This window comes from Oncorhynchus mykiss, chromosome 9 (assembly GCF_057628025.1).
Source record: "Oncorhynchus mykiss isolate SJ-2025 chromosome 9, ASM5762802v1, whole genome shotgun sequence".
In the NCBI taxonomy this organism is placed as follows: domain Eukaryota; kingdom Metazoa; phylum Chordata; class Actinopteri; order Salmoniformes; family Salmonidae; genus Oncorhynchus; species Oncorhynchus mykiss.
The window spans coordinates 60,845,608-60,862,398 of NC_143030.1; the positions used below are offsets into that span (position 1 = coordinate 60,845,608).

A 16,791-nucleotide genomic window follows, 5' to 3' on the forward strand; every position below is an offset into this window, starting at 1 on the left:
TCAATCATTAACATCCCATAGTCCTGACCCATACCCTTTCTTCCTCCCTGCAGATTTAGACGAGTGTGCGAGTGAGTACAACGGTGGCTGTGTCCATGACTGCATCAACATCCCGGGGAACTACAGGTGCATATGCTATGACGGCTTCCGGCTGGCACACGACGGACACAACTGCCTTGGTGAGTGTGTGTGAGTGTTTCCTGGTGTGTGTTTGCTGATCAACAGATGTATGACCTTGTGTCCTTACAGTCATTTTGCTGGATAGCTCAAGGAGAGAACTATACTGAACAAATATATAAACGCAACATGTAAATGTTGGTCCCATGTTTCATGAGCTGTAATAAAAGATCCCAGAAATGTTCCATACGCACAAAAAAGCTTATTTCTCTCATATTTTGTCTACTAATGTGTTTACGTCCCTGTTAGTGAGCATTTCTCCTTTGCCAAGATAATCCATCCAACTGACAGATGTGGCATATCAACAAGCTGATTAAACAGCATCATCATTACCCAGGTGCAACTTGTGCTGAGGACAATAAAAGGCCACTCTAAAATGTACAGTTTTGTCACACACCACAATGCTACAGATGTCTCAAGTTTTGAGGGAGCATGCAATTGGCATGCTGACTGCAGGAATGTCCACCAGAGCTGTTGCCAGAATATTGAATGTTCATTTCTCTACCATAAGCCACCTCCAATGTCATTTTAGAGAATTTGGCATTATGTCCAACCGGCCTCACAACCCACAGACCACGTGTAACCACGCCAGCCCAGGACTTCCACATCTGGCTTCTACATCTGCGGGATCGTCTAAGGAATGGGGCCCAACCAGGGCTGCGCCCCTGCCCAGTCATGTGAAATCCATAGATTAGGGCCTAATTTATTTATTTCAAATTACTGTTTTCCTTCTCTGAACTGTAACTCAGTAAAATCTTTGAAACTGTTATCGCGTTTAGATTATTGCGCACATAAGGTCCCTGAGTAGGAAATGCTTGGTTTCCTTTCAACGGTACATGTGCAAGTCTTAAATATTGAACTTGACATAATTCATGTTGTTGCATGAATGTATCTTCCAGACTGGATGTCTATCATACCTGAAAAAAGGGCTTTGAGGCTGGGATGATTTATTTGTCATGGCTAATGTGTGACTTTTAGACTACTACCACAGATAGAACAATGAGACAGATATTTCACCAGACGTATAAATGTGAAGCATCCGGTTGGCGTTTTCAGTCACTCCCAAATATGGTGATGAGAGGAAGCCATGTGACCGACGGTGGGAGAAGAAGGAGCGAGATGGATTTTGGTCAGCATTCTGCAAAATTTCTCATCAATAAAACATTTGATCTCCATAGAGTTTTCTGTTTCCAAACTAGACTCTGTAATAAACAGAGTGGATTGCGTTTAGTAGACTTTACCCATTTCCATCGCTTGATTAGGAGAGCAAGGGCCAATTTAGTTGTTGCACACGCGCACTTCACAGGGTAGGCATTCCTTAATGGAAATATGCAAATATGCTGGAACAAGCCAATAGGATCTCACTAGCTTGTGTTTGACTCTGCCCACTTTCTTGCTCGTTCTGCCCACTATGATTAATTTGCTCACATTAAAAAGACAGGTTCGGGTCTATCTTGGGTTAGTTATAGAAATCTGTTCTACTACTGTAGTTCACTTCTGGTTTCCTGGTCCCACATAGCAGGTAGACTTTGCTCTCACAACTTATTTTTTCCACATGCGAATAAAGCCTCCTGTTTTTTCAACAGGTCAGGGTAGTACTACAACAGTGTGCCCTTCATATCAGCCCCATGGAGCTCACCTTTAACTTAAAAGGTTACAGAATTAAGGGAAACTCGTTCTTCTCAGGTGCTAAACATAGCCACCCTCCCTTTCCCTCTCCCCCTCTATTCTTCTCTCCCTCTCTCCACAGTCTCCCACTCCCTTTACCCTCCCTCCCTCTACCATCTCCCCTCTCCCTCCTCTCCCTCTCCCACAGGCTCCCTCTCCCTGCTCCAAGACCTCAAGCCAAACCTGGCTTCTCCTCAGACAGAAACATTGATTTGAACCTCATCATGAAACATTTGAAACGTGTATGTTGTTTGTTGCTGTGTGTTGACCTTGAATGAGAATAACTACTCTAATCTGTCATAGACAGGTTATGTGTTGACAGATGTCTCTCTCTCTCTTCTCTGTAAATCATTGTCTCTCTGTATTATTGTCAGTTTACAAAATGCTTAATTGGTGCAGGATAGAGTGATTATGGGTTGGTGGTGAATTAAATCAGTGTATTCTTTCTAGCATGCTAACATGAACAGTAGATAAACTATTTATCAGCACTTAACCTACAACTTTACTTATCAACATCGTGGGCGGTAAAAGTCAACAACCACTCATGTATGTTTCTCATGCCCTTAAAGAACTGAAAGTAGCAGTGTCTTTCACTCTTTTTCCTCTCTCTCTCTCTCTCTCTCTCTCTCTCTCTCTCTCTCTCTCTCTCGCTCTCGCTCTCTCTCGCTCTCTCTCTCTCTCTCTCTCTCTCTCTCTCTCTCCTAACTCAAAACAAGTGTACAGTCTGAAGCAGGGTTATTTTCCAAGTCATTTAGCATGGCCTATTTATTTGTGTGTGGATCAGTTGCTATGCTGTGGATGAGCTCTTCCCTTGCATGCAGGTGTGTAACTGGAGTATCTGCGGTTGTAAGCCTGCTGCCTCTTCAGGCCAAGCTTCCATCAATCCCTTTGATATATTTCCCTCTGTCTTATCATCCATGCAATTGTTTTATGTGCAGGCAAACACACGCACAGACAAACACAAACACGCACGCAATCACGTACACAGAGATGTACACACCCTTGCATAAACGCACCCTTGCACATACTCACACACATAGTTCTCTATTCAATTGTTTGTTTGTGTGTGTGTGTTCGTGTGAGGATGATTTGTTACGTGTGTATCATCCTATAAATATTCCTGCCACGGTTCTACTTCAGTGTTCTTCACAGATGACCTGTTGGCCAGCAGGCAGAGAAATCATCCAACTGACCCTGTTTCCTGTTTCCTCTCACTCCCTCCCAGGTCTCTGCAGGTTTTCATGGATTTAGATGTATAAAATGAGTCCTTGTCCTTCTGCATTACACATGGTGTCACTGGTGTTAAGCCGTGGTTAGTCCCCCCACAGATGTAAATAACAAGTGGATGAACCATCATTGAATCATTTGAATCGTTTGACCTCCCATAGAGACAGTGCAATAACACGTTCAATGAAACAGATGTAACTTATTTTCCACGCATTCAACGATTAACAAATGTAAAGCATGTAATTAGCGCTGAACTACTTTGAGTGGGTAAGGCATGTTAGGGTGCTGAAAAGGTTTCTCGTCTCCGAGCGCCACCTATTATTTCTCAGCAATTACCCTTGGAAAGAAAACCTTACACATCCCCGCTCCAGAATGCTAAGAGATTCATCCTTACCACAGAAACAGGGGAGGAAGAAGCATTGGTGGGGGTTTCATGTTACCTCTCAATTTCCTACAGGTTTAAGTGCTTTTAGACCCCTTCAATAAGATTACTTCTACTGGCCTATAACTGGAGTGGCTGTGCAGCTGGTGCCCAAAGGAGATCAGACCTAATTGAGGCTCTGGCTAGTGGGTTGGAGAACAGACTGACACCTGGACAAGACAGGACAGATGTATCACTTTAATCAGTGAGTGATTCACCTGAACTGATCCTCCAAAGTTCACATAGAGCTAAGTCCCTTTCCCTCTTACCAACAGAAACATTGACTGTTTAACACCTGAGGTTGATGATTCACATGCTTGGAATGACTTTGATTCCCTCACTCCTCTACTCTCCTGTTGCCCTCTCTCACATGGCCGTGGCCCTGGCCCTGGCACTTCCTCTCCTCTCCTCTCCTCTCCTCTCCTCTCCTCTCCTCTCCTCTCCTCTCCTCTCCTCTCCTCTCCTCTCCTGTTGCCCTCTCTCACACTGCCCTGGTCCCTCCTCTCCTCTCCTGTTGCCCTCTGTCACACGGCCCTGGCCCTCCACTCCTCTCCTGTTGCCCTCTCTCACACGGACCTAGCCCTCCTCTCCTCTCCTGTTGCCCTCTGTCACACAGCTCTAGCCCCTCCTCTCCTCTCCTGTTGCCCTCTGTCACATGGCCCTGGCCACTCCTCTACTCTCCTCTTGCCCTCTGTCACATGGCCCTGGCCCCTCCTCTCCTCTCCTGTTGCCCTCTGTCACATGGCCCTGGCCACTCCTCTCCTCTCCTGTTGCCCTCTCTCACACGGTCCTGGCCCCTCCTCTCCTCTCCTGTTGCCCTCTGTCACACGGCCCTGGCCCCTCCTCTACTCTCCTGTTGCCCTCTGTCACATGGCCCTGGGCACTCCTCTCCTCTCCTGTTGCCCTCTCTCACATGGTCCTGGCCCCTCCTCTCCTCTCCTGTTGCCCTCTGTCACATGGCCCTGGCCACTCCTCTCCTGTTGCCCTCTCTCACACGGCTCTAGCCCCTCCTCTCCTCTCCTGTTGCCCTTTGTCACATGGCCCTGGCCACTCCTCTACTCTCCTGTTGCCCTCTTTCACACGGGCCTAGCCCTCCTCTCCTCTCCTGTTGCCCTTCTGTCACACGGCCCTGGCCCCTCCTCTCCTCTCCCGTTGCCCTCTGTCATACGGCCCTAGCCCCTCCTCTCCTCTCCTGTTGCCCTCTGTCACACGGCTCTAGCCCCTCCTCTCCTCTCCTGTTGCCCTTTGTCACATGGCCCTGGCCACTCCTCTACTCTCCTGTTGCCCTCTGTCACATGGCCCTGGCCCCTCCTCTCCTCTCTTGTTGCCCTCTCACACACGGGCCTAGCCCTCCTCTCCTCTCTTGTTGCCCTCTGTCAGACGGCCCTAGCCCCTCCTCTCCTCTCCTGTTGCCATCTCTCACACGGTCCTGGTCTCTGCCAGCAGGGGTTGCTGTGTTTGCTAGTCAGGCCAGGGGCCAGGTTGGGCTAGGCAGGAGTCGCCAACGAGACGTTCTTCTGGCCCCCACCGACCGGCCAGCACCACATGACTCCTGGTAATTGGCTCTAGCAGTGTTAATGATGTTGGGCGGCAGTGGCAGGCGGCAGAGCCCTACACACCTCACAAAGACATCAGGAAGTCAGGAATTCAGGTGGAAGCAATGTGATGTCACAGCACAGTGAATCTGTGCATGTGGAGTAAGATGTCTCTGTGGGTCGCTGTATAATTTACCTCATGGTACGCTCTGTAGTCACTGATGTCTCGAGATCTCTACGACGAGTGAAGCGGAAACAATGTTATTATATTCTTTATGAGCGAAATCACTTTTTTTAAAGGCCTTTACTAAATTACCACCACAAGTGCATAATGATGTTGGGAGAGAAGGACTTTTTATGCTCTTAAAAAGTAGCCTATAGGATAATTATTTTTTTCTTTGAATTCAATTCAAAACACACATTCGCATAAGAATGAAAAGCAAATGCAGGGTGTCCAGTATTCCCCACTAAGGTACAAATGTCCCCACATTGATGAGCTATGTGGTTTCTTTTACATGGTTCTCTAGAACCCCATTGGTACGGTCCATATGTTTACATTGCCAAAGCAATTGAAATGGATCAACAAACGTGAAATAAACAATAAAAAGTGAATAGCAAATATTACACTCACACAAGTTCCAAAAGAATATAGACATTTCAAATGTCATATCATGTATCATATATCATATATACAGTGTTTTAACGATGTGCAAATAAAGTTTTTTAAAAAGTAAAATAAATCAACATAAATATGGGTTGTATTTGCAAGGGTGTTTGTTCTTCACTGGGTCAACAGGTCTCAAATCTTGCTGCTGTTATTGCACACTGTGGTATTTCACCCAATAGATATGGGAGTTTATCAAAATTGGGTTTGTTTTCAAATTCATTGTGGCTCTGTGTAATCTTGGGGAAATATGTGTCTCTAATATGGTCATACATTTGGCAGGAGGTTAGGGAGTGCAGCTCAGTTTCCACCTCATTTTGTGGGCAGTGTGCACATAGCCTGTCTTCTCTTGAGAGCCAGGTCTGCCTGCGGCGACCTTTTTTAATCTCTCTCCCCCCCCTCTCTCGCTCTCTCGCTCTCTCTCTCTCTCCCGCTCTCTCTCTCTCTCTCCCGCTCTCTCTCTCTCTCTCTCCCCCCCCCTCTCTCTCTCTCTCTCTCTCTCTCTCTCTCCCGCTCTCTCTCTCTCCCGCTCTCTCTCTCTCTTTCTCTCTCCCCCCTCTCTCCTCTCTCTCTCTCTCTCTCTCCCGCTCTCTCTCTCTCTCCCCCCCTCTCTCTCGCTCTCTCTCTCTCTCCCGCTCTCTCTCTCTCTCTCCCCCCTCTCTCCCGCTCTCTCTCTCTCTCTCTCTCTCCCGCTCTCTCTCTCTCTCTCTCTCCCCCCTCTCTCTCGCTCTCTCTCTCCCTCCTCTCTCTCTCTCTCTCCCGCTCTCTCTCTCTCTCCCGCTCTCTCTCTCTCCCGCTCTCTCTCTCTCTCTCCCCCCTCTCTCTCGCTCTCTCCCCCCCCCTCTCTCTCTCCCGCTCTCTCTCTCTCCCCCGCTCTCTCTCTCTCTCTCTATGCGGCTGCATTTACTTTGTTCTGTTGTCTCTCCCTGCTTCGTTGGACAGTGTGTTTCCTCTGGTTCTTCTTCAACACCATATGCAGCCATACACAGCTCCTCTTTCTGACCTAGGGTCAACTCCTCAATGATGTAACACTGAAACCCAACCTCTTTCTGACCTAGGGTCAACTCCTCAATGATGTAACACTGAAACCCAACCTCTTTCTGACCTAGGGTCAACTCCTCAATGATGTAACACTGAAACCCAACCTCTTTCTGAACTAGGGTCAACTCCTCAATGATGTAACACTGAAACCCAACCACTTTCTGACCTAGGATCAACTCCTCAATGATGTAACACTGAAACCCAACCTCTTTCTGACCTAGGATCAACTCCTCAATGATGTAACACTGAAACCCAACCTCTTTCTGACCTAGGATCAACTCCTCAATGATGTAACACTGAAACCCAACCTCTTTCTGACCTAGGGTCAACTCCTCAATGATGTAACACTGAAACTCAACCTATTTCTGACCTAGGATCAACTCCTCAATGATGTAACACTGAAACCCAACCTATTTCTGACCTAGGGTCAACTCCTCAATGATGTAACACTTGATTATCCTCAGTCATCTTCTGTCAATGAAGAGCATGAACTACTGTATAGTCAAAGTATTCACTGTTCTTCTGTTTCAACCTCAAACCAAAGTCGTCTGCATGAAATGTCCTTATTCTATCATGTGATAATACCATTCCCATGGCAACAGCCCTCTGACTAAGTGTTTTCTCCCCAATCTATTGTGACAGCTTTGAGTGATCGCTTGGTTGAGCCTGTACCTCTAATCCCCAGGGATCTTGTTCTAAGGCTGGCTAATCAAACTGCCAGGATTCAGCCTGATGTATTATTGACCAGGGGGCTGATGGGAAAGTCCAGTCATCAGAGAGCCTCACGTTGATTCACTCCATCCTCACTCTTTGAAGCACGCATCCTTTGATGCATCACTTTTAAGTGATTTTGTTACACTTTAAATGGTAGTGTAACATGACTAGATTTTGACAGATAGCGTTTTATTCTCTTCTGGACATAAGTAGATTACTTTACCCTCACTGTTCCCCTATGGTCATCATGTGGGTCAGTCTGTTGGCTATCTGAGAGGGAGCCCAGATAATGATGCATTGGTTAATCCCTCTACTCTCCTAGCATGGCCAAGAGGAAAGGCTATCACTCCTCTGGTTTGATTCAGGGGAAATCACAAAGTCTAGGCTCTTAGTAATAAACCTCCCCTCCACCATCTCTCCATTGCAAATGCAGATACCCAGAGCTTTCTAGTCAGGTACCCTCCCAGTGCTATCAATTTGCTGTTGTTGTGACACACACAGATCAGGTTTGGGCATGGAGGCTTTCCACAGTTTAGGAGGTGGAGATGGAGGGTGGAGTGATGAGTTGGGTGTATTAGCTGGCTCCTGAAGAGGATATCAACACTCTCTTTCCCTCAGGATTGTTCGGCCCCATTCACCATGACATTAACAATTCCATCTGAGCCGACTGGCAGGGGAAAGTCAAGCCTGGGATTGGTCTTTAGGGATGTAAGCACCCAGCAGACAGCCAGCCGTCAGGCTGCAGACGTCAGGGCCTCTTGTCTTCTTGGCACCAGCCTGTTCACCCCAAACACACATCCCAGGGTTTGTTTTTAAAATACTTCCAGACTTCTTTTGGAGGAACTGAGGAATACCATTTGGTATGACCAAAGCTCATTTTTCATTTATGGGATAACTGAGTGAGACAGTGGGAGTTCAGGCTCTCTGTGTATATTTACCAAAAATCGTTACCTGAGCGACGAGCGCATCGTTGGAGGCTGGGTTTCAATCAAAGCAGCATTAGCTTTGTTTATATCGTGTTAGTATGACAACAAGCTGTTCCACTGAATTCAAATCTAAATACAGCCTAAGCAAAGCCTTGTTTGTTTTTGTGTGTTGTGGTCACGCTAGTCAGGGTTTAAATCCTCCTGAGTAAAAGTGACCTGAACAGACAACACTACACATTGGCTTAACCTAAGGAAGTGCATTGATTAAGCAACACAAAGTATCTCTAGTCTAGTAGCACTCCCACTGCTCTGAGTTCAGTTTCTTACCCACACAGCTAACCGACAGAGAGCACGCGTGGCCTCAGGCAACACATCAACTTGTGCATCCTCCTGCTGACAAGTGCCTGATTAGTGCTGTGTGTTTGTTTACACGTGGCCAGTGTCTGTGTGCACTGAGTGCTACTCTCAGAGCGACGCGGCTCGGTTCAAACCTGGCGCCGTGGTCACCGTTCAGTGAAGAGGGTGGAAAGAGTCATGTCATTGTGACTCCAGCAGCAATGGAGAGGACAGAGGAAATCCTCTAATCCTGTTTAAAAGAGAAAGGATCTTGTTTTAATTTGGGACTATGCTCCTCCCTCCCTCCCTCCCTCCCATCTACCGATGCTCAGCGAAGCCAAAGGGATGTTTATCCTCATAATGTCTCCTTCACCTACCAGAGCAGCTCCGACAGCATGCCTTCAGACTGGCCCTTACTGCTGCCTTATTAGGTAGCGTGTGTTTCTTAAACCCCTGTAAATGAAAAGCACAAATAGGGTGAATGGCCGGCCTCGGTCTCACCTCCTCATTTCTCTGGGATGTCTGCTCTGGTCTGGACCACAAAGACTTCTGTCTGTCTGCCTGTGTCTGCCTGCCAGCCTGCCTGCCTGCCTTCCTGTCTGTCTGTCTGCCGGTTGTGTCTGTTGAAACACAAATCTTGTTCAGCACTGAGGAGGAGATACACATAGTTTTCTATTTTTCTCCTCAAAACTCTGCTGCTGGGTCAGCAATAAATGCCCAGAGAGTCACTGAACCCTTTTAGAAAAAAGACGAACGCGTCTCCAAAATACGTCTTGAGGAGGTTCTGTAACTCAATCGCCATGTTTACACGGCTCCGAAGCTCAGCACAAGGCCAAATGTTATATATACAGTCAAGGCTATCTGAGAAACCAGTGGACATGGCCTCCGCAAACACAACCAATCTCTTAATCTTCCCATTTCCCCCTCTCCTCCTCGCAGCGAATCGAGGGATAGAATGGAGAGATGTCTCATTTTTCTGAACTGAGGCAGCCCTTTTGACTTCATTAAGACGTTATTCCATCCTCTACAGATATTTTTGTTGTTAACGTTTTAAATCCAAATAAATGAGCACTTCTCCTGGTCATGCCAGAATCCCTTTCCACTTGGAAATATTTGCTTTGGATGCCAGCCTTGCCCAGCACAAAACACGGGCAATTATTGGAGCTATTTTAACAGGAGAGATCTACTGACATGTGATGCCACATTTGAAGGGATGAGGGAATCAGGAAATTAAGCCATCATTAATGCACTGGGGGTTTGGAAAGATATTTCCTTTTTGAGGCTGACTGCGTATTTGGTGTGCATTTTTGCATGTCTCATGAGTGTATTTCTGTGTGTGTTTGTGTGTGTGTGTGTGTGTGTGTGTGTATGTGTGCATGCTCTCGTGTACACTCATACTTGTGTGTGAGCCCACTTGTGTTGGTGTGTGTATTTGGGCGTATGTTTCATGGGGGTTGGTGTTTGGCTTTACAGTTTATCTGCAAAGGTGCAGCTGCAGGTTCCTTGCAGCTAAACTGAAAGGTGTCACCGCTGCCACTCTCCCTCTCTCTCACTGTGGAGAAAGACTCAAAGTCAAAGCCAAAGCAGCTGCACTGAGGCTGGGGTGGATTGCAGCTCTGCTTAAATGGAGCACATTACTCCAGCACGAAATGACTCCAACTTCTTTAACCTTCATAGACCCTCCAGTCTGTCCTTATAACACTAAGTGTATTTAGCATCTCTTTTCAAGGATGCAGGGACAGACACGTCACCTGGATGGCAGTTGTGCTCAGGTTTTCCCAGTGGGCCTGAGTGACATGATGACATTGTTTTGAGAGGAGGGAGGCATCGGTGCTGATGGAGTGTGAGAACAGAGGACTAGACTTGTGGTCAGGAGGGTCACATGCCACTAACCCACTTAGCTGCCCCAGAGGTTTCTGTCTAGTCAGGTTCCACTTTGACATCACTCAGGAGTTTGAGGTGTATGTGTGTGTGTTTGTGTGTGTGTGTGTGTGTGTGTCTATGCATGTGTGTGTGCGTCTGTGTGTGAAAGAGAGGAGGACAGAGTGAAGTTTAATTTCTAACTATGCTGGGCTGAGAATCCCCCAGAAAGGAAACTTCATCCAGAGGCCTTCTCAGACTGGAAAAATAGGCAGAAAATTAGTTTCACATGACAGTTTATTAAAAAAAGCCTTGTGTATACAGCAGATTATTGATGTGTCGAGCATGGGGATGGATAGGGTTCCAGGAACAGAGCACAGGTCTCCAGGGGAGGAGGAGGCCTAGAGTCAAGGCACTGTCACGTAAAGGGGATGCTGGGCTGGCTAGTAACATTACTAACATCTAATGACGGAGAGAGGTCTTTCCTTGGGAAAGAGGTCTTCTGACCTCAATGGGACTTCCTGGTTAAATAAAGGTTAAATAAAAATATACTGTATGTAATATTGTATGACACTGTGCAAGACCTTCCATTTTATAAGATTTTCTAAGATTAGTGGATGGCCCCAGAGGTCACTAATTTGATACTGTTGAGTATTTATTCCGCACCATAAAATGGTGGCTTGAAGCTAAAAATATAAAAGAGCTTACATCTGGTTGCACTTTGGTCCAATACCCTATGTAGTGACCTGTGAGCTCGGACGTTTTTAACAAGTTGTTAGTTGTTACCACTGATTGGGTGTAGTCTCAGAACACTTCTAGTAATATCTTATAGAGAGTAAGAGGCACAATGAAGTCTCAGTGGGATTAAATGCTATGTCAGCACCTACTGTGTTAGAACCTACTCATTAGTCTAAGGCGCTATGCCCTGTGGCAAAGCATAGCCCCCGGAGATACCTCTGTACAGACTGCTGCTGTGTGCTGCACTTCAGTAGGCTTCAAGTGGCTCACCTCCCTCTCCTCCCCTCTCTACCCCCTCCTCCCTCTCCCCTCCCTCTCCCCTCCCTCCCTCACCTTCCCCTCCCTTTCTTCTCCCTCTTTTCTCTCCCTCTCCCCTCTCCTCCCGCCTCCCTCCCCTCTCTCGTGGCATTCCTTCATTGGAGAGGCTGACAGAGGCTCGTCATCGACAGGTATTCTGCCCCAGGTGGATCAGGTTACCACAGTTGCCGGGGGAGTGTGCTGCTCAGGCTTAGTGCTGCACAGTTGGAGGCTTTCAAACTGTGAGCCCTCCGCTCCGTCTTCTGCCACGCAAGATAACTGTGAACTGAGACATCAACTCTTCAGACGCCTTTAGACAACCCCCTCCTGGTTTCTCTTGACCATGTCTCATATCTCCCCTCATGTTGTGACCTCTGCAGTCTACACTGCTGAAACCACTAAACCACTCCCCTGGTGCAGTTGCATTAATATGCATGTTATTTTGCTCGTCATTTCCCAGAAATTACAATGAACAACTGTGTTCTCCTGTGTCAATGCTTCCATGACAATAATCTTTCATTTTGTTATGTCGCTGTTACAGTATATCATCATATCTAGTTGAATTCAGTCAAATCTAACTGACTGGGTGCAAAAAAATAACTGCAGAGTAGATCCCTTACTCCAGTTGACCATACTGATTTATCTCCTTCTCCTCCTTCCTGGACCCATTTGTTTTCTATGATTGTAATGATTGTTCACTTCCTGTTTCATTGCAGATGTGGATGAGTGTTCAGAGGGGAATGGTGGATGTCAGCAGATCTGTGTCAACATGATGGGCAGTTACGAGTGCCGCTGCAGAGAAGGATTCTTTCTGAGCGACAACCAGCACACCTGCATCCAAAGGCCTAAAGGTTAGCCTTGCATCCTCAACACGCACACACACGCATACACACATACATACACATACACACACAAGCATTCCAGCGAAGGGACTGCTCCAGACTTATGGTGCAGGAGAAGATACCAGTACGAGCTCATTAGTCCTGCTCTCTGACCTGAAGGTACCTATTAAACTGCTGGGGTCATGACCTCATTATGGTCCCATTCAGGGGAAGTATCATTTACACTTGAGATGGTGCATTTTCATTAAGCCTTGTTTAAGTTTTACTACAAGTGAAGGGCTGTAGTCTGCATCTTAAATTGCACCCTATTCCATATATAGTGTACTTCTTTTGATCAGGGCCCATATGGCCCATAGAACTCTGGTCAAAGTAGTGCACTATATAGGGAATAGGGTGCCATTTCGGACACATCACAACTGTAGCAATACTGCTGGCCTGCAGGTATGTCTTCTGTGACTGATCTGATATGATAGGGAATCAAACCGGGTCTTTGACAGCAGGATCCGCCCTAACAGGCCTGCCCTGCAGCAAAGGTGAACAAAGGTAACAGTATGAGTGCTTAGAAAACACCTGAGCTGTGAGGAAAGCTGTGTGTTGTTATTTTCTGTCCTTTTCAAATGAGACTGATCTTATCTGGCAGTCTGACAGCTTTTTTGAAACATGACTGCCAGTGGTATGAATGGCCTTGGGGTGGCTGAGAGAAAATAAACTATTAAATGTGTAGCCAGGAGCAGGAACAAGACTTGTTTATGGAGAATTCCTGTGGGATTGGGATGGATGTGTCAGAGAATGGAAGGTGGAGAGCCAATCTTATCATAGTCATACATAGACATACCTGTAGAGGAAGAAAAATAATGACTGCTCCCAATAACATGACTGATAAGTACACTATCATGCTTTTAGTTTGGGTTGCATGTAAATTCATAAATAACAAGATTATTTCCACTGAATCATCCACCTGAATAAGGAAACCCAAGGTCTCTTTCACAAGGGAAACCTTGAATGCTGTTTTACTCTATTGTTCAGTACCACTAAAACAGAAAAAAACTAGCCTCTATGATTTGAGTACGACAGTCCTTGAGGTCTCAGGGAAGGTGAAGTCACAGTGAGGCAGATTATCTACACCTGCAGCCATTGTCTGCTCTCTGTCTGCTCCCAGTCTGCTCTCTGTCTGCTCTCTGTCTGCTCTCTGTCTGCTCCCAGTCTGCTCTCTGTCTGCTCCCAGTCTGCTCTCTGTCTGATATCTGTCTGCTCTCTGCCTGCTCCCAGTCTGCTCTATGTCTGCTCCCAGTCTGCGCAGGCTGCTCCCAGTCTGCTCTCTGTCTGCTCCCAGTCTGCTCTCTGTCTGCTCCCAGTCTGCTCTCTGTCTGATCTCTGTCTGCTCCCAGTCTGCTCTCTGTCTGCTCCCAGTCTGCTCTCTGTCTGCTCCCAGTCTGCTCTCTGTCTGCCCCCAGTCTGCTCTCTGTCTGCTCCCAGTCTGCTCTCTGTCTGATCTCTGTCTGCTCTCTGTCTGCCCCCAGTCTGCTCTCTGTCTGCTCCCAGTCTGCTCCCAGTCTGCTCTCTGTCTGCTCTCTGTCTGCTACCAGTCTGCTCACAGTCTGCTCTCTGTCTGCTCCCAGTCTGCTCTCTGTCTGCTCCCAGTCTGCTCCCAGTCTGCTCTCTGTCTGCTCTCTGTCTGCTCTCTGTCAGCTCTTTGTCTGCTCTCTGCCTGCTCCCAGTCTGCTCTCTGTCTGCTCTCTGTCTGCTCCCAGTCTGCTCCCAGTCTGAAATCTGTCTGCTCTCTGTCTGCTCCCAGTCTGCTCTCTGTCTGCTCCCAGTCTGCTCTCTGTCTGCTCTCTGTCTGCTCCCAGTCTGCCCTCTGTCTGCTCCCAGTCTGCTCTCTGTATGCTCTCTGTCTGCTCCCATTCTGCTCTCTGTCTGCTCCCAGTCTGCTCTCTGTATGCTCTCTGTCTGCTCCCATTCTGCTCTCTGTCTGCTCTCTGTCTGCTCTCTGTCTGATCTCTGTCTGCTCCCAGTCTGCTCTATGTCTGCTCCCTGACTGCTCCCAGTCTGCTCTCTGTCTGATCTCTGTCTGCTCCCAGTCTGCTCTATGTCTGCTCCCTGACTGCTCCCAGTCTGCTCTCTGTCTGCTCCCTGACTGCTCCCAGTCTGCTCTCTGTCTGCTCTCTGTCTGCTCTCTGTCTGCTCTCTGTCTGCTCTCTGTCTGCTCCCAGTCTGCTCTCTGTCTGCTCTCTGTCTGCTCCCAGTCTGCTATCTGTCGGATCTCTGTCTGCTCCCTGTCTACACTCTGTCTGCTCCCAGTCTGCTCTCTGTCTGTTCCCAGTCTGCTCTCTGTCTGCTCCCAGTCTGCTCTCTGTCAGCTCTTTGTCTGCTCCCAGTCTGCCCTCTGTCTGCTCTCTGTCTGCTCTCTGTCTGCTCCCAGTCTGCTCTCTGTCTGCTCTCTGTCTGCTCTCTGTCTGCTCTTTGTCTTCTCCCAGTCTGCTCTCTGTCTGATCTCTGTCTGCTCTCTGTCTGATGTCTGTCTGCTCTCGGTCTGCTCCCAGTCTGCTCTCTGTCTGCCCTCTGTCTTCTCTCTGTCTGATCTCTCTCTGCTCTCTGTCTGCTCCCAATCTGCTCTCTGTCTGCTCCCAGTCTGCTCTCTGTATGATCTCTGTCTGATCTCTGTCTGCTCTCTGTCTGCTCCCAGTCTGATCTCTGTCTGCTCCCAGTCTGCTCTCTGTCTGCTCTCTGTCTGCTCTCTGTCTGCTCCCAGTCTGCTCTCTGTCTGATCTCTGTCTGCTCTCTGTCTGCTCTCTGTCTGCTCTCGGTCTGCTCCCAGTCTGCTCTCTGTCTGCTCCCAGTCTGCTCTCTGTATGATCTCTGTCTGCTCTCTGTCTGATCTCTGTCTGCTCTCTGGCTGATCTCTGTCTGAACTCTGTCTGCTCTCTGTCTGCTCTCTGTCTGCTCTCTGTCTGCTCCCAGTCTGCTCTCTGTCTGCTCTCTGTCTGCTCTCTGTCTGCTCTTTGTCTGCTCCCAGTCTGCTCTCTGTTTGATCTCTGTCTGCTCTCTGTCTGATGTCTGTCTGCTCTCGGTCTGCTCCCAGTCTGCTCTCTGTCTGCCTCTGTCTTCTCTCTGTCTGATCTCTCTCTGCTCTCTGTCTGCTCCCAGTCTGCTCTCTGTCTGCTCCCAGTCTGCTCTCTGTATGATCTCTGTCTGCTCTCTGTCTGCTCTCTGTCTGCTCCCAGTCTGATCTCTGTCTGCTCCCAGTCTGCTCTCTGTCTGCTCTCTGTCTGCTCTCTGTCTGCTCTCTGTCTGCTCCCAGTCTGCTCTCTGTCTGATCTCTGTCTGCTCTCTGTCTGTTCTCTGTCTGCTCTTCATCTGCTCCCAGTCTGCTCTCTGTCTGCTCCCAGTCTGGTCTCTGTATGATCTCTGTCTGCTCTCTGTCTGGTCTCTGTCTGCTCTCTGTCTGATCTCTGTCTGAACTCTGTCTGCTCTCTGTCTGCTCTCTGTCTGCGCTCTGTCTGCTCCCAGTCTGCTCTCTGTCTGCTCTCTGTCTGCTCTCTGTCTGCTCCCAGTCTGCTCTCTGTCTGCTCCCAGTCTGCCCTCTGTCTGCTCCCAGTCTGCTCTCGGTCAGCTCTTTGTCTGCTCCCAGTCTGATCTCTGTCTGCTCTCTGTCTGCTCCCAGTCTGCTCTCTGTCTGCTCTCTGTCTGCCCTCTGTCTGCTCCCAGTCTGCTCTCTGTCTGACCTCTGTCTGCTCTCTGTCTGCTCTCTGTCTGATCTCTGTCTGCTCTCTGTCTGCTCTCTGTCTGCTCCTAGTCTGCTCTCTGTCTGCTCCCATTCTGCTCTCTGTCTGCTCAGAGTTTGCTCTATGTCTGCTCTCTGTCTGCTCCCAGTCTGCGCTCTGTCTGCTCTCTGTCTGCTCCCAGTCTGCTATCTGTCGGATCTCTGTCTGCTCCCTGTCTGCTCTCTGTCTGCTCCCATTCTGCTCTCTGTCTGCTCAGAGTTTGCTCTATGTCTGCTCTCTGTCTGCTCCCAGTCTGCTCTCTGTCTGCTCTCTGTCTGCTCCCAGTCTGCTATCTGTCGGATCTCTGTCTGCTCCCTGTCTACTCTCTGTCTGCTCCCAGCCTGCTCTCTGTCTGTTCCCAGTCTGCTCTCTGTCTGCTCTCAGTCTGCTCTCTGTCAGCTCTTTGTCTGCTCCCAGTCTGCCCTCTGTCTGCTCTCTGTCTGCTCTCTGTCTGCTCCAAGTCTGCTCTCTGTCTGCTCTCTGTCTGCTCTCTGTCTGCTCTTTGTCTGCTCCCAGTCTGCTCTCTGTCTGATCTCTGTCTGCTCTCTGTCTGATGTCTGTCTGCTCTCGGTCTGCTCCCA

General features: G+C 48.3%; 1 protein-coding gene across 7 annotated transcripts in view; it reads left to right on the plus strand.

Moving 5' to 3' along the window:
• Positions 1 to 16,791, plus strand: part of LOC110532416 (signal peptide, CUB and EGF-like domain-containing protein 3) — a 118,399-nt gene that overhangs the window by 38,129 nt on the left and 63,479 nt on the right. For all 7 annotated transcript variants that reach the window (XM_090184801.1, XM_036988361.2, XM_036988364.2 and 4 more), the window contains exons 3-4: positions 54 to 179; positions 12,321 to 12,455. In XM_090184801.1, the coding sequence (XP_090040927.1) occupies positions 54 to 179; positions 12,321 to 12,455 (261 nt within the window). The remainder of the gene's footprint in view (positions 1 to 53; positions 180 to 12,320; positions 12,456 to 16,791) is intronic.